Consider the following 22,299-nt stretch of genomic DNA (forward strand, 5'->3'; position numbering starts at 1 on the left):
TACGGAATCTTCGCACAGCACGTGTCAAAACAAATAAATTTATAAAAATAAATCCCGGCAACGAACGCGTCCAAACAAATATCCACAGGTTGAATAGACAGTTTTGCGCATCTCGCGTTAAGGGCAATACCATAAAAGTGTATCAGTGAACGTGTGAAATACCAGAGAGAGCCGTTTACCTGGAGATAGGGAGATTTTTGCGTGTGAAACTACCGCTCTGGGGAGACCGTCTCTAGTGACCGAGCGGAAATGACCTTTCCGGCAGGTGGACTTTTGAGAGTAGCTACAGTAGACAGATTACGTCCAAAACCAAACAACAGGTTCCCCAATTGGGGCAATATTGTGCTCCGAAAGGATCTTCCAAATCATCCGGTGAGAACAATCAACAGAATACAGCATCCTTCGTTCCTTAAAGTGCCCCCACAAAAAGTCAGTCACGTACAGATGAATGTAAAATTCCCCATACATAAAATGTTGTTTTGAATCTAAGAACTATCCCTCACTGATAAGCCGCAAAAAGAGCAGTATCGAGCTAGACAGTTTCGTTACAACAAAGTTACTTATTTCAGCCAGCGAACCAACCGTCCGTTTTGCCAGTGCCACTGTGAGTGGCATCAAGTCAGGATTGGGTTTCAGAAGGCTAATTTGACCAAACTAGATTTCTCATAGTAAAGGCTGATAATTCCCCTAAACAACAATTAGCCTGTTTTTGAGAACATTGCGAGTAAGACTATCCTGGTAACGAATGTCCCTAAGTACGGTCAGTTATCGGTTTACATGGCCATTCCCTTAAAAATCACCCGTACAAATCCGTACGACAAGTAACTGTTAGTATTAGGAGGGAGTCAACTGGTGACTTAGAATATTACTTCGTGAACAGTTTGAGGTAGATGTAATATTATTGTCAAGAGTGAATGTAAAATTTTGAACGTAAAACTCAGGCTATAGGGTAATTGTTTTTCGAGGCGATAATCGAAATTTCCAACACAAATATTTTTAGGGGAGAACACCATTTTCGGAGGACACAAGTTACACTATCACGTCAATAGCTTGAGTTTATCTATAGTTTACCAACTATAGAACGCGATCTTCTCTGCCTAGGACGGAATAATTGTGGCAAGGTTCCGGAAACAAGCAGATGGTTGTAAACCCCACAGCCAAGCTACGTGCCCCTAAATCACAGTTAACTAGGTGAGCACTCTGTCTCTGACTAAGCAATTGTTTTGAAAGAAACCAAACCTCATGCTGGGTTTCATTAGTACATATTTGGTGCCTTTGGTGCTATTCCAACTTGATTGGCTCTCCTACGAAGTTGTTTGTTTTTTTTATTAAAAAAATATGAACATTTCGCGGCCGATCAGTTAGGGGATTGCCACTACTGCTAGAGTGCGTTCTCAGAGAGTATCCATGTCTCCCACATTCCTGTAAGACGAAAACACGGGGTTGATTTACTTTCCTTTTTGATATCCATTTTAGGTCTGAGCGTGTAAAGAGCGAAAACGATAGTAAAACGTCTAGTACGTTTGCTGGCCAAAAAATCAGATGCAGTAGCTCAGCTGTGGCTTTTCATCAGCCCCATGAATTCGGATATAAAAAAGACGTGTAATATATTACCGGATTTTTAGACAAGAACGAATGTTAAGTTATCGGCAGATTTGAACAATAAACCTTTTGTCGTAGGATCCTACCTTACGAAGCAGGTTCATTTGGGTCGGCTTGTTATCCTGCTTCTATGATAGCCTCACCATCTGAACAACTGACCATCACTCCATGAAAACCATACACTGTAAACTTTACATGTTTTGTGTGCAAATGTCTTTCTGAATTAAGTATTCCGCTTTTTATCATCGGTGCACAGTGACTGTGTCGGAATTGGTTAGTTGTTGGACACTGTTCGTCATTGCTTTGAATTATTCCTGCGCGTCCGTGCAACGGACCATCCATCATTTTCTATCCAACAACACGATCAGTGGAGATAATTTTGCCATTTGATCGGAGAATCAACTGAATTGCATTCCGTAATTTTCGCTTCTACCGAATGATCAAAATCGACTTGCCCGGTTTTCCAGCACCAGTTGTGTTCGTAGGCGAAATTTGCTTGCTAACCCGAAACACAAGTAAACACAGTCGAATGATTCCTATCCGATAACGCGAATTTTAGTGTCAATCATGACTGTCCAAGAACGCCATTTGCCTCGTTATCAATTTTTTGCCGCATCAAAAATAATGGAGTTAAGTTTGTTTGACTAGTTTAAGCAAGCATTACTTAACGTTAAACTTAGTTGACCGAAATAGCAGTGCAGGGGCATCTTCACAGTGACTGATTGACCGCATAATAATGGTTTTAACTTCCAACCAAGGCGCTTTAATCCAGCCTATAAGGATGAAAGCATAACTTTATAAAAGTAATGGATCCTTGTAAACATTGTGAGATGTCATGGAACTCTTATGACCAGGCGAGAGTCTTGTACCATCTCGATATTAAGTTTCATTCAAGAAGGTCAGCGCACTGAAACAACCTGACTCAACCTCTAACCATCTACAGAATTTCATCGAAGTATTTCACAGAGGATACCAGGTCGCATTAGCCTGAAACTATCTAGCTCTGTCTTGATTGAATATGCCACATTCTTCTACTTCAGTATTTCTGGTAAACGTTTCCTTTCTTGGGTTGCACCATCACGACGTACTAACTTCATTCCGGTGCTTATTGTCGCCTCAACACCCGTAGTCAATTCCATTTTTTGCAATAAAAATGCGGGGTATTCAAAGGCACAGTGGCAAATGTGTAACTTTTTACTAACCCGGTTTTTCCATCATCTTCATAAATACCTTCGTCTCGAGTCTGTCGCAATTATTCGACTAAGTATGTAGAGAGCACATCTTTTACCTAGTGTCGCTTATTCTTTATACGTCCGGTAGTGAGCCACTAAACACTTTCTTCTGACACCTTGCGGGAGCTCCAAGTGTGTTTAGAAAACAAAAGATCTACCACCACATATCCAATCCGCTGATTTTTCTTAATCTACCCGCCGAAGGTAGCCGTTATGTTAATCAAACGACAGAGCTGGATTGCAGCATCTGGCATCAGATGCAGTGCCCAGCGGGGTAGCAGCCTATTTGGTCGATTGAAAGTAAATTACTTTCTGTGGTTTTGCAGGCTGAGACGTGATCCACCACATTACTTCTTTGGAAATGCACTCTGGTAAGACAACAGTACTTTGCCCGGTTACTGGTGATCAGTACGTGTTCGCTTGTATGGCTGGTCGCAAGGCGCTTCCATAACAGTCAAGAAAACAGTGGACACTGATTTTTATGATGATAAAACACAAAGCCTCGGTCGGTTTTTTATGGACTGGCTTGTTCTAACACCACCTCAAAAATAAACAGTCTTGTTTTTCGAAGGCCAACTCCTAAGGCTTGGGGTTAACTTACAAGAAAAACATAATATCGTACGAACTGATCCATGAATGAGTCAGCATTTTCATTCAAAGTGATACAACTGAGATCCAGTTGAGTCTCGCGTTAACATCAACTTAATCTGCAAATGAGTGGCGTTCACCAAGCTGCGTAAAGTTTAGTTTCAGTTAGAGAATAAAGTAGGCGCAGACGCAGCGATGCACTTACCTGAGGAGTCACAGGTCGAGCGAAATAGGTCGTCCGCTGTCAAACATTTTCCAGCAACGCATAACTAGCTTCTTCTAACAAGAAGAGTCATGACTTTTTACACAGATGAAATAATTATTCTTACAGGTTAGCTCTTAGTCAACAGCAGATGCAGGCGTTTCCTGCCGACCAAGGGACATGGAGATTGGGTTTACTTACCGTTTTTTCTAATCCCATGAGTTAGTCGACTAATTCGAGACTGGACATGGGCACAATCATACCATGTTTTTCAACGTTGAGTTTTGAGTGAGAGGCTTTCTGCTGTTGATCAGTATGCTTCACCTGTTTGCTCATGTTTTGGAGTATGATTAGTCAAACCTCACAACAAACTGGTGACTGTTCATCGCCATCCACCAAAAGCGCCACCGATGTACGTTGTGCTGAACAAACTCATTTGTTAGCTGTATGTTAGCGGTCATATTCTGGTCTGGCATCAATCACATAACCGTCTGAAGGCTACGGGTGGATGGATGATTCTACTCAGTATCGACGAACAATCATGGCTTCACAGTGAGTCCGAGATTGATGTTCCATTACGGAGGAATGAGCAAATATCTCCCGAAGACACAACAACCATTTCTTATTCTTCCTCCCAAATTACATCTACGGGTTCAAGATAAATCACACAGTAATAAATCACGGAACATAACAAGTGTGTCTGCCTGTCGGTGATTATCCTATCTTGGACAGGCACCAGTCTTTAGAAAACCAGGTCTTTGATTGATGGCTGTTATTTTGCAGTCCAGGTGCTTTGAGGTAAAGGCACCCAGTGTTAGATCTTTCAAATTCCTAGACACATACGTCTCGTTGCCAATGTGAATTTAAGTTTCATAACAGACCTATATGGACTGCAAAACATATGAGTGATTTTTGAAGCCAGTATCGTGCAATGTGTTGGACCATTAATAGCTTTCAGGTTGATTTTACGCACTGGTAACCAATGAACAGAGCTGACCAGCAATGTTTCAAACATTGGAGAAGCGGTTAATCATTATCTCAGTTTTGATGACTTATCCTACGGCATTATCTTTGCACAGCGGCTAAGTGTAGGGAAAAATAACACTAGCGCACCATCCTTATCCTTTTCATCGGATTAAGTTTATGCGAACGTTTTTGTATGGTATGGATGTTCTAGAACTCTGTACCCATGAATTCCAATAAGGAAAAGAAAACTTCATACCGCTTCACCGGTTCCAGATTAAAAAGACATCACAACGAGGTATGATCATTGTGGGCGAGTATGCATCTAGCACACCCAACACAGAATAGAGCAGACATTTTGGCATAGATTTTCAATTAGTAATTTTTGCCCTTATTTCGACTCGACAGCACCAAGTTTACGTGTGTTTGAGAGAGGAGTAACGAATTCTTTGTTATCCTGTAAGATAAAAATCTCCATCGGGCTATCGTGGCACGGTAACTGAGTATGCTGTGTACTACCGAGTTTTCCCCCGCCCGTGCCGATATACTAATAAATGGACTGTGGATTTGTGGCAAAAAAGGCCTCCGTGCTTCTTGTTCCAAAGTAAAATGTTTTTTATTTTTAGAAAAGTTCGGATACCGCACGCTGTCTGATGATATTGGTCCCTTATCCTTTGTAATCTGTATTGCGGCACGGCCAAACCACTGAATCAGCACACTTTTTGTTAATATATTTAAATGCACTGCACTTACTACCTGTTCGGCTGCCCCAGTAAGCAAATGCTAGTTTTGTGTCACTGTGTACTAATAGGGATTCTCGTGCTATTCCCCATTGGGGAACAATCGACCATTGTATCACTCATATGCTAAATGATGGCCCACGCTTCCTGGTTAGCTTTCGCCACAACCGAGAAAACCTCATTTTTCACATCAGAAAATCACTGACAGAGTGCGCGAGAACTGCAGCCTAGGTGCAACTGTTAAATGGATCAATGAACTTATCATAGAATAATTGTAGGAGTCCTTTGCATACCCAAACGAAACTTCTCATAATTCAGCAAACACTTGAACTGGGTGACAAGTTTTGAAGGTTTGAATACTCTACGCTTAGCAAGAACTGTTGGACTCATTATTGCTTCACACAACATTTTATAGATAAAAAACAGAGGTTGATAGCCACTGTTGATAAGCGATTTAAATAACTTGGAATGGTCCTCTACACAACTGACTTCTCTTGAGAAACCCACTCACATAGTTCCGAACTTTAGTCAAGTAAGAAAACTAATTGAAAAGGGTAAATCTTTGCATAAATATTGGATGGACATTGCTTATGCTAGTCAAGTGGAGTGATGTCATCTATCTGACTGGTTCTCATCAACATGGCATTGGTATGCTAAAGTTTCGCGATCATTATTGTTGCGCCTCTTTATTCAGGAGTCCCACATATGAGGATGGTGTTTGTGACCAAGAAGCAAATGATACCTACTGAATACTTGTGACGTCCAAGATGCGCTGAAATTCTTCACATTTTTGTCTATATCATACGGCAAAAGACCACAAGAAGCGAATGGTCCTCAGGGCTTTGGCAGCTGCCGGAAGAAGCCATTCACAGGCTCTATAAAACTTACTTAGGTTGCATGCTAGCTTGAATCACCTTAGGTACGCAGTCATCTTTTGATGTAAAATCTGCACGTTATACGAAGCTTGTACAAAAATGTTCTGTTTTTTACCTGAAAATTAAAAAAAAACTGTTTGTTACACTTTGTTAGGTGAGTGCCCATATTATTAGCTAAAAATTTGTTCATACCCTGCACATACTACTCTCCAGGTAAGCCAGGAGAACAACACTACTAAAATGCAGGCGATGAGTTCTCCCGACCTATCGCTCCTGAAAGACATTGAATCGCTCAATAATATGAACTGTGAATGAATTTGTGTGACGTTGGCGTGGAAACATTCTACTTATGAGTGAGCCATCAAAGCACTTATTTGGTAGGCGAAGTTTCGAATAACCAAGAGCACAAGCAGTAAGCCTCTGAAAAGACTGTGGAAATTCTAAATTCCTTTCACCATGCCTTAGCTTGTGAACCCAGCGATTCTGTAAAAGAAATTAACCTGACATGAATGACACTCAGACTCTTACGCTACTTTTTGCTGCTGGTAGCCAGACTAATCAGCTGTCAAACTTTATCGCCTTCCTTTGTAGCATCACCATCTCCAGTAGGATTTTCAATATTACCATCATTCGTATTAGTGGTATCTTATCGGGAACTAGACACTGGGGCTCCAGCACCATAAGATTTGGCTAATCTACTTCAGACATTCCAATCCGCGCGAGCCAAAATAATGAGTGAAAAAGAGCCTAAAGCAAGGCCGGTTAGAAGATCTAGCACAATCACCCTCCAACACTAATTCAGGACTGCGTAGAAAAGGATAGCAAACACAGAGTTTCCATCGGTTTGCCGTCAACTCTCGCAGCGTTTCTAGACGAGCATCACTCAGTTTCTAAATCAGTTGTTGACGCTCATGAGTCACTGAGTAACTTCTGTCCTCATAAATTGAACTTTGAAAACCAGAAAAGCGCCCGATTGTGTAGACTCGTCGGTTTGTCGCCAACACTGCAAATACCACGAGTGGTTGGCAGAATATCAATTCACTTTCAGCAATTCCTATCCATACGGATTTCCGTGGAAGCCTTCATCCACAATGATCAGCAAATTAGCATGAATGGTGCGTCACAATTTGGTGAATGGAATAACCTACCGCATAGGCACAACATGTGATTTATGCTTGCGGTAGGCGTCCTGCAGCAGTGGTCCATAAACTTTCGTCTGGTACAATGAGGAAAAACAATGACTCGACATATACATCATGTGATTTTGGAACCCTCCCAGCCCACACTTGATAACGAACGAATCCGAGACTATAAATACAACAGTGTGTCCTCTGGCGCTTCTAACGTATGCGTGCATCTGACACACTTGAGTTATTGTTGACCCACAGATGACATCGTAAGACCACCCGCGCGCCAGTCAGTTGAAATTCAAATAGCACCATCACCAAGTTCACAAAAAAATTGTTTTTGTCAGGTTTCTCTGCATCTCATAAAATCCGCGTGAACATTCTGTTCATGACAGAAACACTTTGATCGAAATACGATTGAACTTCTCTACCCAGTTACGTTGTTACGGCTTTGTTCACTAGTTTCGTCATTCTAAGCTAATCTATGGATAAGTCGATCGCACATCCGACAGCATTTTATTCGGTCACCTCGTTTTAACTTCATTCTTTTGCTGAGCAATTGAATTCTGCTTGCAGTTGCCGGTATTCAATGACGGGTAGTCAAGGAATAAAGTTGAGTATGTATCACTCAGTAGTCCACTGACAGATTTCAGCTTGGAAATTCGTTTGAAGTACATCTCTTCATCCAGTTGTGTTAAATAGATGTCACCGTTGAGAAGGGTTACACGTACAGTCAACAGGCTTGTCCCTTTTATACTTGGAAATGTTAACATCAGCCTCGTGCATTGACAGCGTACATCAGCTCTCAGCAACCGGAAAGTCATGCAGAGCTCGGAGATTCTCTGCCTTCTAAGAATGAAGCTGTTACCTCATTGTCAGCCGTTTTTGCACAGCGGGTGGTCAGCTAACTGTATAGATTAACGTGTATTCATATTAATCATAGGACGATGTTCAGGTCACCACTAACCCAATGGTACTATTCGGAGAGTCGATCAGAGACTTGCATGTTTATAAATATTCCCCATTTTGTAACTCGTCCACCAAACAATTGGTGGTCCTATGCACATGCCGTATTTTTTGCACTCCCTCTGATTTGGAGGGTTATGCAGGGCATTCATTCCATTCCATACTCGGGTACATGTCTTGTATAGAGGACTTTGAAATCTACCAGAATAGGCTGGCTGGATGGCCCAATATTTTAGGTTTGTGCAATCTGACTGGCTTACAGACTTGATGTGCTCCGTTTGCGGTCTTGAGACTGCTCCAACCTCAAGGTCCCCTTCCCACTGTAATAACCTTGATAACTGAATTATCTGTTCTGTTTAGTGGTTATCCCGTACTTTTACCTGGACAAAACCTACCCTGAGTACATACTCAAACGGTTAGGACCACCAACCTCTTAAATCTGAGAATGCGTTGTCAGTGTTCGGACAACATAAATCATGCTACCGTGGCCTATAATAACCTGAAATAACTCTATATCCAGGGGATTATTCGGTTTTCGGCCCAGTTCTTATCTCCGTGAAACGTTTCCCACTGCACACGGATAACTAGTGCTTTGGATGATTGTGGATTTTAGGGGGATCTCCACTTCTCAATGAAACGTTTTTAATACGAATGAAAGTCTACGTCGAAAAGCGCAGAAGCATCGTAAACGCGCTTCGTCCGTAACGGGAATCGTCAGGAGTGCGAATATTACGACTCTGCATGTGAATTCGATACTGGAGCTCCAACCTGGCGGTTTTACAGCATATCTTTTGGATGTGATTATGGTGTAAGGGTGATACTACTGATGAGTGGGCATGCGAGCAGTATGTTTTCTTCTTGTAAATACGCTTTGCGTCTCTTGAATAGGGAGATCTGTTGCGGAATTGGTGGAGTCGATTTGTAGTATTTGCTTGAATTTGAGTTAATGAACATCCAGGAAAGTTCAAGAAGACGCCTCCAGGAGAAGATGGATTTCCAGTTTTTGTAAATAAGATGCAAATGAGAGTTTTGCTTCCCTGTCCAGTAGTCTGCAATTTGTCAGTTGGGATTTTCTAATAAATAACTCCGCAGCGAAGGCTTTCTTCCTTTCAATGGTAGATCAACTAAGCAAATAATATACACATATATGAAACACAAAGTTACCGTATTTCTGTCAATCAAATGGCATCATGTGACTCATGGTTCCTTGATTGCCGACTTATCCGATGGGGGGACCTGCTTGACTTTTGTGGTTTGTGTCTCTTTCTCTGCGGATTCTTTGCTTTTAATATGTCATAGTATATAACCAGGTGTAAGGCTTTCTATGAGATCTACCAAGCTCCTTTTGAATTGTATCATAGATCAGGCTGGCGATGGTACTTTGTACTTTGCAAAATTCGGAGAAAGCCTTCTTGAAGCGGTGTCGAAATTGGTTCTTAGCTACCGTAAAATGAATAAAGTGTACCGAGTTTTGCTACTTGAAAGTTCAACACTACTTATGCTTCTGTTGCATGGTCCTTGCACCGCAGAACACAACTGTTTCCATCGCTGGTTTTTTTTCAAGCAGCTTGACCTTCTGTATTTGTAGTGATTGACATTTTCAACTTAAAAGCTAAAAAGCACTTCAGCTATTAAATCTCTTTTTTATAGGTTGAGCTTCGAACTAAGTCTATCAAGGTCACCTTTTTAGGGACTTACACCCAGATGGGCATAAGCTAGTCAGTTATTTGGTTTTACCTGAATGTGTTTGCAGCTGATTAGTTATATTTTGCCAAATTGTGAGTCAGACCTATTTGGGAAGTGCATACCTGTTATCAGTCGCTTATTCAACACTTCCTATTCAACGGCTTTTTCCGAGATGACCTTTCCTCTGAAATCGCCAGATGACTGCAAATATCAGCTGCAAGAAAAGACCTTCAGCCATTTAGGCCTACCAGATTTACTTATTTTTCTTTTTTTAATAATTTCCCGCAGGTGGTACTGGTGAGAATAGTTTTGCTTTTTACACTTCAGTGGAGAGGAACGCTCAAAAGTACGGCAACCAAGTTGCTCTACCGAAATTGTGGTGCGTCTCAAAAACCATCATCTATTTCTGCACAGGACTAACCATAGTTAGCCACTTTTTTCCATCAATCTTTTTGGATGAATCCGCAGGTGGTAAAATTCCCAAACTCTCTAGAATGAAGTAATCGCCGAACGTCTGCTGCTGTCTCGTTGACATTGCCTGCGAATCGTCCCCAAGCTTAGAGTAATTGATCGGTTGTGCCAAGATGCCTGCTCTTTAACTTACAGGATTTTAGAGTAGGCTAGCTATGGTGAAACAGGTTAGTATCTCCGGATGGTGGTTCATTTCTTAACTAAAAGGAATGGAGTTGAGATGTTTCTCAATGATTGTGTTACACACCCGACAAAAATCACTTGCAAGGAAACGGTGTTCCTCTCACGGACGGAGAAAAGCTCATGCATCGATGACTTGACAGTTTCCTATCTACGTTCGGTCAGACCTATTTCGAAATATCTTTAGGATGTAACCTGTTTGGTATGGTGTCCCTGTATGATTGGGAGATTTCCATTCGTCGCTGCTCGACTGCAAAAGGTTTCATTCATTACTGAATTTCTCTTTCACAGCTATGTATGTTTTGTTCACAGGATAATCAAAACGTGTATCTCTGGACTCGTAGGTAAAGTTCTAACTCTAATTGTCGAACATATGTGATCCCCTGAGTTTTGGAGTGCATGACGTTTTGCACGACTCAAGAACGTCGTGGGAATTGCATACCTAATTGGTCTATCTGTCTTGATTCATTAACACTAGTTGCACACACCCTTTTCACTATCCAGGCCATGAAAATCACGCAATTAAACGTTTTTCTGTTCTAAATATCTATGGCACTGTGTGAATAATACTAGTGCCGACCCATGTTTTTGTTAAAATGAGTAAAACAAGTGCCGCGAGTTTTGGAACCATTGTAAAATGGTTCAGTTTCAGGGGGTTTAGTCTACAGGGTAGAGTTTCCCCTCGGAAAATCTTGAGATCTACCCCATTAGCAAACAAATGTTGTAGAATGTGTCAGTTTTGCAGATAATTTACATCGGCTGGTGAGAACTAATGCAACAAACCTTATCAAACTGCCACAAAAGCTGACCGTCATTTAGGTTTTATGCATACAAATTATGCAAGGCTATCGATAGGGTAGTTTGAGTTCTAGCACATTAGTGAACCATGAAGTTGGTGGGAAGGTACAAACGGCACTTGAGTTCACTTGTGTGATTATTAAATACTGTCGGAAGATTCGCGAAAATGGAAATCCGCTGCGGGTGAAACGGTAAATGAGTCTTAGAGAAATACACTCATTTGCATACCATACGGTTTTGACGGGAGACTTACCTGGAACGCAGCTGAATCTCTCGTTTAAGATGCTTTTAAGAGTTTGGATTTGCTGCAGTGGGCCACTTTGCGTTTCCGTTAGCACGATATTCAACATACTGTTATGCATGTATACGAGTAGTGTAGTACGCAAACAAGTCTTCTTTTCCCGACACAGCTGACTATGTGGATACCTTCAATAAACTCAACGCAACAATTCAAATTTTAAGGGAGGTTTTCCTCTGTACAAAAAGGTAATCTATATCGAAAATTAAAACACTGTAGGATTGTTTCACCGTGAATTCCGTTAGTGAAGGATGAGCGACACTATATACTATCTAATTACGAGTCAATCAAAATGCTCGTCCGAAAAGCCGTGGCAATTCATGGGAAGCTACTCCTTGGCAACTCCTAATTAATTAAGGTTATTTGCACAATGCATCTTGGCTCTTCGGTGTGGCTTAGCTTCACCTACTAGGCAAAATCTCGATTGAAATTCCAAAATCTATTTATGCTATCAGCAATTTTGATTTCTTCATGATGTAGCCATTTTCTCAGTTGTTTTTGCACTTGGGTGAAAGGACAAGTGTTTTCAAAGCCCGAGTCACAAATTTTGCAGTGTTTATGAAGGTGTGTGGTTACATTGATGATGAGAAATGTGACGTTGTCGCAGAACTGGAGGAAAATTAAATCCCATTTTGCCTTCAGAATTGATCATTTCTTTGGCAATAAGTGATCCACTTGCGGAAATTTTTGCTATATTAAAAAACGCGAATTCTAGTGTGTGCATAACGGAAATAAGAATGAAAGATAGGTAAAGACGTATGTTGTAGCTGACAATAATCTTCAACTCTAAAAGTTTGACGCAACACATAAGTATTCAGTTCAAGGTTTATGCATTTTCCGCAACTTTTCCTACACAATTTTGGACGTGTAACTTAGGCAGCTTATCAGATCACACGTTTGTTTGGGGTGGAATTTATTAAATCTCAGATTGGAATTAGCCTTATGAAGCAACTGAACTTGAATTTTTTCAATTTAAATTCACCGAGCCCTGTAAGAGACTGGCGCCCTTTGATCATTTGGAGGTTTTGTCTGCTGGTAGAACAGAATCCTGCAACTACCATTTATTTGGCGCTTCATTTAAACGGAGTAAAATGTCTCCGTGACACATGCGCCATAGATAAACTTGTTCATCTATGAAAGCGGCATTCAGGTCTCCGAGGGGAGGAAAGCTCGCTGTCCACTAATACGGTCTTATGTAGGAGACAATGACTCGCAGGATAATTATGAATCCGTCGGCGAGATCAAACAGCCGGGGTTGAAAGCGCGTACGGCTGGTCATGCCTGTTATCATCCCTTGGTTGCTAATCGATTCGTTTTGTTAAGTGTCCCGAATGATCATGGCAGATTGCAATTAATCCCCGACATGGGCTTTACATCTATTTTGAAATAAGATGCCGAGAAATATAAGAAATGCATGGTGGGGCAATAGGTGACTAAAATAATTGAGTTTAATGAAGGATAATAAAGACTATGGCAAATGGAACCTTTACTCTTTTGATACAATGAGGTTCGGTACTAAATGTTTCTGTTTTGTCAGGCAGCCCAAACACCCAAGCAAAGTACGACAATAAACCAAGACACATTTACTTGGATAATCCCCATTTATGAGTAGTAGCCTTTGTTAGGTAGCTATTTTCTAATTTTTTTATTGATCTTCTTGGCAAAGTAACCCGAAATTGGTTGGGAAATATCAGGAAAAGAGAAAAACTCGAAACATACCACCCTTATTTATGCTTACGTGAGATCCAGCTGTTCAGTTTTTCGTTTCTAGATGGCCAACTTCCTGTTGACTTAATGAATCGCACTGTGGTATAGCTCGATGTTTTAACCACTTACGAACTGTTGCTTTATCTGTAACCATTCTAAAAGAATGAAAATTATTATGGTCTTTTACTGGACAAGTCGCAACTGAGAATACGGTTCATAGGTTGCGGTAACCTGCTCTGCTGGTTCTTCATTGTCGAGGCAAAACATCACTGCGCAACTCATGCGTGTTTTTTCGTATAAACATAATATATTTGAAAGTTTTGCAATGAATATGAAATAACTCTGAGAAATAGATCCACTGCTCGCCTACTGTAGCATTTTCGGGGTGCCTACACCTCCAGACATTCAAACAACTTCACAACAAGGGCGCTATTTTGTCGGTTGACAGCAATATCTTGCATCTCTTCCAGCCATGCACATGGTTGGTCAAGCTCACAATGCCTGGTGCCAAAGTCTGACCACCCGTTTGTTGTGCCGCTCTGTGTTAAACACGAGAAACAGCACTCATTTGAGCAGTCACTGGATTGGCATACCTGATGCTTGAGAAAGCCTCCGCAGCTTATGTCGTTCGGCCTATTATTCGGCTGAAATAACTGCTGCCCAACCGCACACTCGTTTTCTGTTTTTGTCTGTTTACTGGCTGGAAAAAAAAACAAATAGGTGAGGCAATGAATATTTCTAGTGTTTTGTTGGCGTACGGGGACAATTAAGTTCTCATCCATACTGACATAATAAAATACAGGCTTATCCACTAACATGTTGGGTCAAAAGTTGCCGCAATGAAAATTTTCCTTAAGTATGACACCTGCCGCTATTTGTGTTCACTGTACATCCAAACAAATTTCCGGCTTCCTCGAGCGATTCCAAACGCCATGTAATTTGCATACTTCCACAGCTTTCATTTTCAGTATGACGGATATTCTCGACTTTATCTCCGTTAACTGGTTAGTCCGACAAAATTGTTCGCATAACAATTTGAACCCAGAACTTTTTTTATTCAACTCAACTAAAAAACGAAATTTTCCGACATAAAGTTCCAAAGGCAACTTTATTGTTATTTTCTCTATCTTCAAAAAAATGGTGGCGAGTAACATTTAGTATCTACCACCCAGTAATCGGTTTATATCCATCCTCGGCTGACATTCGACACAGGAACTACGGAAACCTGGTGCATACCGACATTTCTTCGTATGTCAAGTTGAAAGTGCATGGCTGTTTGTTTCATTCCTTTTGCACATGCACTGAGAAAAGCTCGTATTTTCGTGTTTTGCTTGCTCTCAGCAGTTACTTCTATTTTTGGCATTTGGTATAAATAAACGGAGGAACAATTAAATTTTCTTCCTACTTAGTCCATTCGGTTCCGTTTTTTCACTAGACACAGACAACCAAGTCATAAGCTGTGGTATTTCAAAGTCATAAAAATGGTTATTCTATGTTGATACCACAGTAACTTAACCAGTTTTATTACATACCTAATTGAGTGATTTTCTAATGAGGAAGAAGGTGTAAACTTACAAGTTTTGCTGTATATCATTCTTCTTTTATTTGTTCATTTGCATTGAAACTTTGAGCCTTCCTGTGAATCGCAACTCCCATCAAACATTTTCACAAGTTTAAACCGGAATCTCCATCCTATATGGCGCTGTACAGCCAAAATACAACACATCGTGGTTTTGCATGATGTACCGTACCTGATTCTTTCCCCAGCACTTTCTGGGGAAGAACATTCCATATTTAATTTTTTAGCACATTGATTCCTTGGCAAACCAGAAGACTGTCTTCATGCCAATACACACAGTGCGGTACAATTTGTTCCTAATGACGTGCGAGTAACCTGGGCAGTAATTCTGGCACTGCCTACAGGCTGTTCCTATTGGTTAGTTACAATTCGGATTGCATAATCAAACAGAGTGTATTGACTATCGGGTTGATATATTCTTGTTTACATATCCCACCGCACGCTGCAATTGTGAACAGAAGTGATCGAAGTGTTTGAGTATGAACATTTTCGTTGTTCAGTTGCGTGGACCTTAATGGTGTTGTCCTGCGTTCACTCACATATTTGGATTAACCTAATGGGCTTACAAACTGTCATACATTCTTGCTTATCTGTGTGTTATCTTTACCAGTGCCCTAGAAGACCGTGGATCACTGACTTATTTTGAGGCCCAAACAAAACCCTCGACTAAGAGGAGCGAAGAATCTCCGCCCTCACACAAAGATGCTGCTCCACTGACCAAAGCACGACCAGCTCTCAAAGATACAGGTGTGTTTCCGGTGTTTTTCGTAATATATGCATTTCATCCTTTCACTTGTTAAACAGTATAAGCACAATTTTTTTACTGGGACTTTCATAGACCCAGCTACAGATTGCCTTCACTGCATTATACACGTGTAACATATATAAGTACGTACGTTTAACCTGTCCCTAGAGTGGTACATTCTCCATATTATTCTGAAAGAGCTGCAAGACGCCAGGCTCAAATCTTATTGAAAGTATATTCACAAGTCATTAGTACAACCTCAATACAAACTTACTGTGTGGAATAATGTTACATTCGGCACCGGATACCATAGGTTACTTTTACATGTTTGAAGAACGCTCATAGGGGTGGGCTCATTAAAAAAGCTATTCATCTCAACTTGTTCCTCCAGATTCATATATTCGACTGGTGGAGGTGTACAAGTTACTGAGGCCTGAAGAAAGTTTTTTAGTCGACGTATAATCAACCCGGCAGATTTAGTGAATTTTGTCTAGGAGTTGTTGCACCTAATGGAGTGATAAGCATATTGGTGTCAATAAAGACAAATTCCGCCCAGAAAGTCATTCGTATGCGTGCTTGACTCTCAAACCCTAATCACAGGTCAGACAGGGTTTTGTTTTTTCGCATCATTTTGATTCGGAGAACGAACGGAAAATAGATTCAAGCGACTCGTCAAAAACAAACGTTCATTTTTCCTAGCTGCATCAACTGCATACGAGCCATGTTTTTTTTCACTTACTCCGATTTTTTTGCCCGATCAATCCACTGCACTAGCGTATATTAGCTGATGCGTTTGACTTTAAGTGGTTAGAATAACATTTGCAGCGGGACGTTAAACGGGACTAACCGTATGTATTGACTTATAAACCGTTCCAAAAATACTCGCCTGACAGCGTACTTAACCGTGCCCGCATGTAAGTATCTGGTAGTTGCAAGGCTGTCTAAGTTGCGTGACTTTGTAACTTTGTGACCATAAGTTTTTTTCCTCAAGCATCTGATCAGAACTTTCGAAGTAAGTTGAGCGAGTATTTTCTCATCAAAATTCTACCGCAACGTTTCCAACAAACACTTCATGGCCCATTACTCCGATTTTTTGCCCGATCAATCCACTGCACTAGCGTATATTAGCTGATGCGTTTGACTTTAAGTGGTTAGAATAACATTTGCAGCGGGACGTTAAACGGGACTAACCGTATGTATTGACTTATAAACCGTTCCAAAAATACTCGCCTGACAGCGTACTTAACCGTGCCCGCATGTAAGTATCTGGTAGTTGCAAGGCTGTCTAAGTTGCGTGACTTTGTAACTTTGTGACCATAAGTTTTTTTCCTCAAGCATCTGATCAGAACTTTCGAAGTAAGTTGAGCGAGTATTTTCTCATCAAAATTCTACCGCAACGTTTCCAACAAACACTTCATGGCCCAGTTGATGTAAGGATACATGCAGATAAGGGTGCAGGTGAACAGGCTTTCAAAAATCTAAGCCCAAAGTCCTCTTTGGGTAAATTTCGTCTAATTGGACAGCGAAACTGTCAAAATTAGGCTCATGCGATCTAGGAAGAGTAGCAACACCTGAACAGTATTTGAGATTGACTTCCATTCAGCTCGACGGTCCGTAACAATGAGGCTTTTGGAGGTGCTGCGTATCTGTGAAGTAGTGAGTTTTGAAAGACTACTTGCGTTCAAATACGGATCAGTTCATTTCAGCGACTGTCCACCTAAACAACCTTACCCAAGCTGATTAAAAAGGAACATTAGTGCTATTTGTCTACAACTTTGAATTAGATTAACCTTCGCTGGATTCTACCAACAGCTTTCGTCAGCAAGAACTGAAGTACCGTAAATATTGGCACTATGTGCTACCATCGTGTCTGGAAGTCTGTGCAAACTAGGGTTGGAAGCTTTATTCAAATGAGTGGTATGTAGATACGATGAGAATTTTCAACTGAGTCACCCAGGAAGGGTGTACTTAATTCCAATTCACGGAAGGATGGTGGAGCACACAAATCTCACTAAAGCTTACGAATTCAGCCTTTAAAAACGGTTGAAAATTGTTCTGCCTCTTCAAAATCCTATGCATACGATAGCCATGCCGACATTTTTGCCACACTAATCGACTAAATACTCCAACCTTCTGGAGGCTCAGAGGTAACCTACTGTCCCTCCCACTACAGCACTGACTAAGGCAGCAAACAAATTTGACGTGTAGTTTCCTGACTGTTGACTTGTTGAACCAACAAACTTACATTGTCAAATGATACTATTAGGTGAAGCCGAGAAGCGCTTTATAGCTGTTTCATTCTTATTGGGAATAGTTAACAGTGCGAACCTCACGAAACTCTGGAGAGTTCCGAACCCGCTACCACTCGGCTAGTAGTGTGGACAATTAACCATTCGGAATGTAGTGGTTTTTCAGCAGTGTGGCTAACTCACACTGTGTTGTGAAAACTGTCCGGGTTGTTTACCCATTCTTTCAGTTTCATCACATAGCAAGCGTGCCTCTGATTTGTCGTAGCAGTCACTTTACAGATGACGAAATGTTACTTGAAAGGCATACACCGCAGATGAATAGGTTGGAAATGTGCACTTCCATCTCGGGATGTCGGAGAGCATATTCTAACAGGAATAACGAACGACCTGTTCAAGCCCACTCAATTTAATTTGCGGTTGCTTACTGGAAACAAAAGAAACATGCATAAGCTACAGCTGCTGACCTCGTCTAAGGTTTCTTCTTTGGTTTTCCAACCGATATGAAACGAAATTCTCTATGACCCCACAGCATCAGCACCAAAGCGATCAGTTTGCAGACCTAGTCCACTATGAGTTGTTTCCCGTCCAGGTCACCAGTACAGACAAACTCGGAGCTGGTTTTCATACGCTAGTTACCAGGATCCGGTAAAGCCAACTGTTCATGTGTCACAGTCTGTGCCACTATCTGGGTCAAAATGCGTTTCTACACACATGGTAGAGTCGAAACTACACACGAGACTAGACACTGTGTGCGAGTATACCAAGCATGTGGCAAAGTCCGTAATTGACGCAAAACATCATATACCTATTTTAATGGTATGGCATATATTCTACAGTAGGCAGATTGTACTACTTGCACCCACCAAGGCGAGCAACCCGGAAAGCACTACACTTGCAAACAGCAACTGGCAGTCCACTGAATGAGCCGCCGGCTTAGTCATCCTCGACTGGCTCCATTCTCTACCCGTTGCAGGCGCCAAGAAGACAACGTTCCTAGATTGTATTTACACTCGGGCGACAAACAGCTCCCTGGGGATGCCAAACGGAAAGCAAGCCCATGTTCGAAAATCATGGGTGAGAGTAAAAGTAGAAAGCCTTGTTTAAAGATTTATTAAAAATCTCCAATCCACTCATCACTTATCTTTTTCAATGAAGAACAATCATCCATGGCCTAGCAGGCTTGTAACAAAATGCACGCAGCATTTCGGCCAACTTAAATCCAACTTAAATCTTTGTAAACTTATATATGAGCACTCGTTTATCAGTTTGGCTGTACGGCACCTCTCATTTCAAAATGGGCCTGACCTCTGCTCAGCGTCAACGCAATGTTTGTTTGCGTACTTTGTAATAAATCAATCTGTGGAGACCTGTAAAAAAGTCCATAGAAGGATTCAAAAATCGTGAAGACGATTTACGATACAGTATATTGACCTAAAGACAAAATGCATAGCCTAGTAGTTTGTAACAAGGAAACATGACGTCCGCATTCACCATATTCGAAAAATACTTCACCACTGGTTATCACATTTTACCTCAGAAACTAGTTTTAGACAGGGCGTAATCGTCACCTTTCAAGTGTTTACTAGTTCTAGGAAGGCAATGTACTGGCTTCGAAGGAGATATCCCCCGCGAGCGCTTCAGTGGATCGTGTGGTCCGAGACCTATACCTTACCTCAGGACTGCAGGCAGTGTCACAGGTTTGAGCATGAAATTATGTCGCATATTGTTACCTGGTGGTTCCTATGGCTGTCGCGCGGTGATGGTGTAATTGTCATTACAATACAAGTACAATTACAAAGTATTTGGTAACGGGTGACAGAATGTTGCTTGTGGATCAGCATACGGATTACCTTTACGAAACTGCCGCCTGCAGTTGTCCATACTACCCACACTTGTTCTTACATCATCGTGCTAGACGCTGCATGCACACAGCTTCCTCGATAGTGACTGATCCTTGATTTGTACCTCTTGGATTTGTGTACACCAACCCGGAGGGTCTGAATCTGCCACTTGCTGACGGACTTGTGATGCTATCAAAATACGCCCGTTTCAATGCATACATGACTCCGCGTTCAACACTGAAATATCCTATTGTCTTAACTGCTTATTTGTTCCGAACAAGCAGCGGTAAATCGTTGGGATCACAGTGTGTCCCATTAGAGCGGAAAGTAGTTACCGGCCACCGATCAGGCTTATGCTTTGTTGGCAGGCCGTAGCGCAAACCACGAATTCGATAACTGAGTAACCACTTTCCAGTCTACATCCAACCCTAGAGAATTTACCTGTTTCTTAGTGATTTTGGATAGCTTCTGATGCACAAGCTTATATTTTGAAAAGGTTAATCTTCTGAATCTTTGTTTTGAATGTCACCATAAGCACGAAAAGAACGGAAATGTAATCACCGCGTAAGGTACATGAAGTATAGATCCATGCTTTTCTAACCAAACAATATCAGTTGGTGCACGCAGATGATGATCTCGTCGAACAGACTGAAAACATCGAGGTTATTATCCTTCTTTAAAGGTGTCTATCTTTGGGCTAAACGTTTTTCACTGCTCCGATTCTACTTTTTGGCAATGGCATGGGGAACTAAGGAGAGCGATGTCATGCGTATGGTAATAAGGAAGCGTGAAACCAAAAATTTTGTGGAGCACCAGTCTGGACCGGTTGGGTGCTATGTTACAAAGGACACAATTCCATTCTGCAGACAGGAGATTTTAGATAAGCTCTCCTTTGTGGGAATTTAGTTACAGAAATAATCAGCTGACAAACTTTGGTTAACCACCGGAAGTCTCGATGCACTAGGCTAATCTCTATTGGACACACCAGATGGGCGTGATAGGATCAGTCATCTGACTCACCGCTAACCCGCTACACACCGTTGTCCTGGCAGACGCCGCCCACAATTTTATGCTAACGTTTATTGAACCATACAGTCACACGTATTTTTGTGGAGATTTCGTTCTTTATGTGAGGCCCATCTATGCTGAAAAGCCGGGAAACAGCTGTTTCATCCTTATTGGGAATCATCAGTAGTGCGCATCTCACGAAACTCCGGAGATTCTCGAACCCGCGACCTCCTGGCTAGCACTTTGAACACTGAACCGTTCGGCCACGGGCGCTTGATCAACAGTGTGACTAACTCACAATTAGGCAAGATATAGCGCCGCTCACCCTTCAACCACGGGGGCCACATCACGCGGTCATTGGTGTTGACTGCTTCTCGAGCAACGACTACTCAGATGGAAGTTTCACTCATCGAATGAAGTTTATTCTTCCAATGAAACTTCTATCGGAGAAGTCGTCGCTCGAGGAGCTAGTCAACACGTGTGACGTCGTCATGTGGATCCCGTTGAGGGGTAGCGGAGAGAGACCATCAAAAATCGATAGCATTTTCGACAATCTTTCGGAGCCAAACAAAGGACCCTACTATTCAGTAATAACTAAACAAATACTGTCTTCACGACTATTGAATAATTAACGGTCGATCTGGAACTTAACCTATTCTGCATCAGCAGAAATCGGCCACCGTGTCTGACCACGAGTGTCATTTCACCGTGTTCTTTGACTGTTTCTAAGATTTGACACTGCAGACAATATTACATTCCTGCGTTCGATAATTCGTCGTTTGCGTCCTCCAATATGACTCCAACTTGACAATGTCACAACGGTCCGTATACGCTGAGAAGCACTCCTCAGAACATTCAACGCCAGTTAACCAAATAATGAGTTCTTGATCAGCAGTGTGACTAACTCACAATTAGGCAAGATATAGCGCCGCTCACCCTTCAACCACGGGGGCCACATCACGCGGTCATTGGTGTTGACTGCTTCTCGAGCAACGACTACTCAGATGGAAGTTTCACTCATCGAATGAAGTTTATTCTTCCACTGAGCTACTTATAGATTGTTGATAGTGTGAGGAGGTTTGGGATTTTTGTGGAAATTTCGTCCTGTAAGTGAAACCAATCTATGCTGAAAAGCCGAGAAGCTCTGTACCCCTGAGTCATCCTTAATGGGAATCATCAGCGGTGCACATCCCACAAAACCCGAGGGAGTTTCGAACCCACCACCACCTAGTCAGTTGTTTAATACAACCACAGCAACAACGACGTCGTTAACTCTCATTTATTTAGAATATAGCGTCACTCATCCTTCTGTCACGGAAATAGTATCGCCTGGTCACTTACTTACTGGCCCCTCGAGTGACAACTTCTCGGAAGAACTTTCACCCAGCATGTGAGATTGTCCTTCCTGTGAGGCACGCCATCTTGCAGATATTTATGAGTGT

The 22,299-nt window shown here is 41.7% G+C and overlaps 2 protein-coding genes across 2 annotated transcripts in view; one reads left to right on the forward strand and one right to left on the reverse strand.

Moving 5' to 3' along the window:
- The window catches only part of T265_03387 (hypothetical protein), a gene marked incomplete at both ends in the record, with an annotated part of 79,753 nt that overhangs the window by 44,184 nt on the left and 13,270 nt on the right, over nucleotides 1-22,299 (reverse strand). Inside the window, 2 exons of the mRNA XM_009167856.1 lie at nucleotides 7,351-7,418; nucleotides 10,403-10,574. Of these exons, the coding sequence (XP_009166120.1) occupies nucleotides 7,351-7,418; nucleotides 10,403-10,574 (240 nt within the window). The remainder of the gene's footprint in view (nucleotides 1-7,350; nucleotides 7,419-10,402; nucleotides 10,575-22,299) is intronic.
- T265_03389 (hypothetical protein) overlaps nucleotides 1-22,299 on the forward strand; it is a gene marked incomplete at both ends in the record, with an annotated part of 97,736 nt that overhangs the window by 42,193 nt on the left and 33,244 nt on the right. The window contains one exon of the mRNA XM_009167858.1: nucleotides 15,625-15,761. Coding sequence (XP_009166122.1) covers nucleotides 15,625-15,761 — 137 coding nt within the window. The remainder of the gene's footprint in view (nucleotides 1-15,624; nucleotides 15,762-22,299) is intronic.

Source organism: Opisthorchis viverrini, assembly GCF_000715545.1.
Source record: "Opisthorchis viverrini unplaced genomic scaffold opera_v5_48, whole genome shotgun sequence".
NCBI lineage: Eukaryota > Metazoa > Platyhelminthes > Trematoda > Opisthorchiida > Opisthorchiidae > Opisthorchis > Opisthorchis viverrini.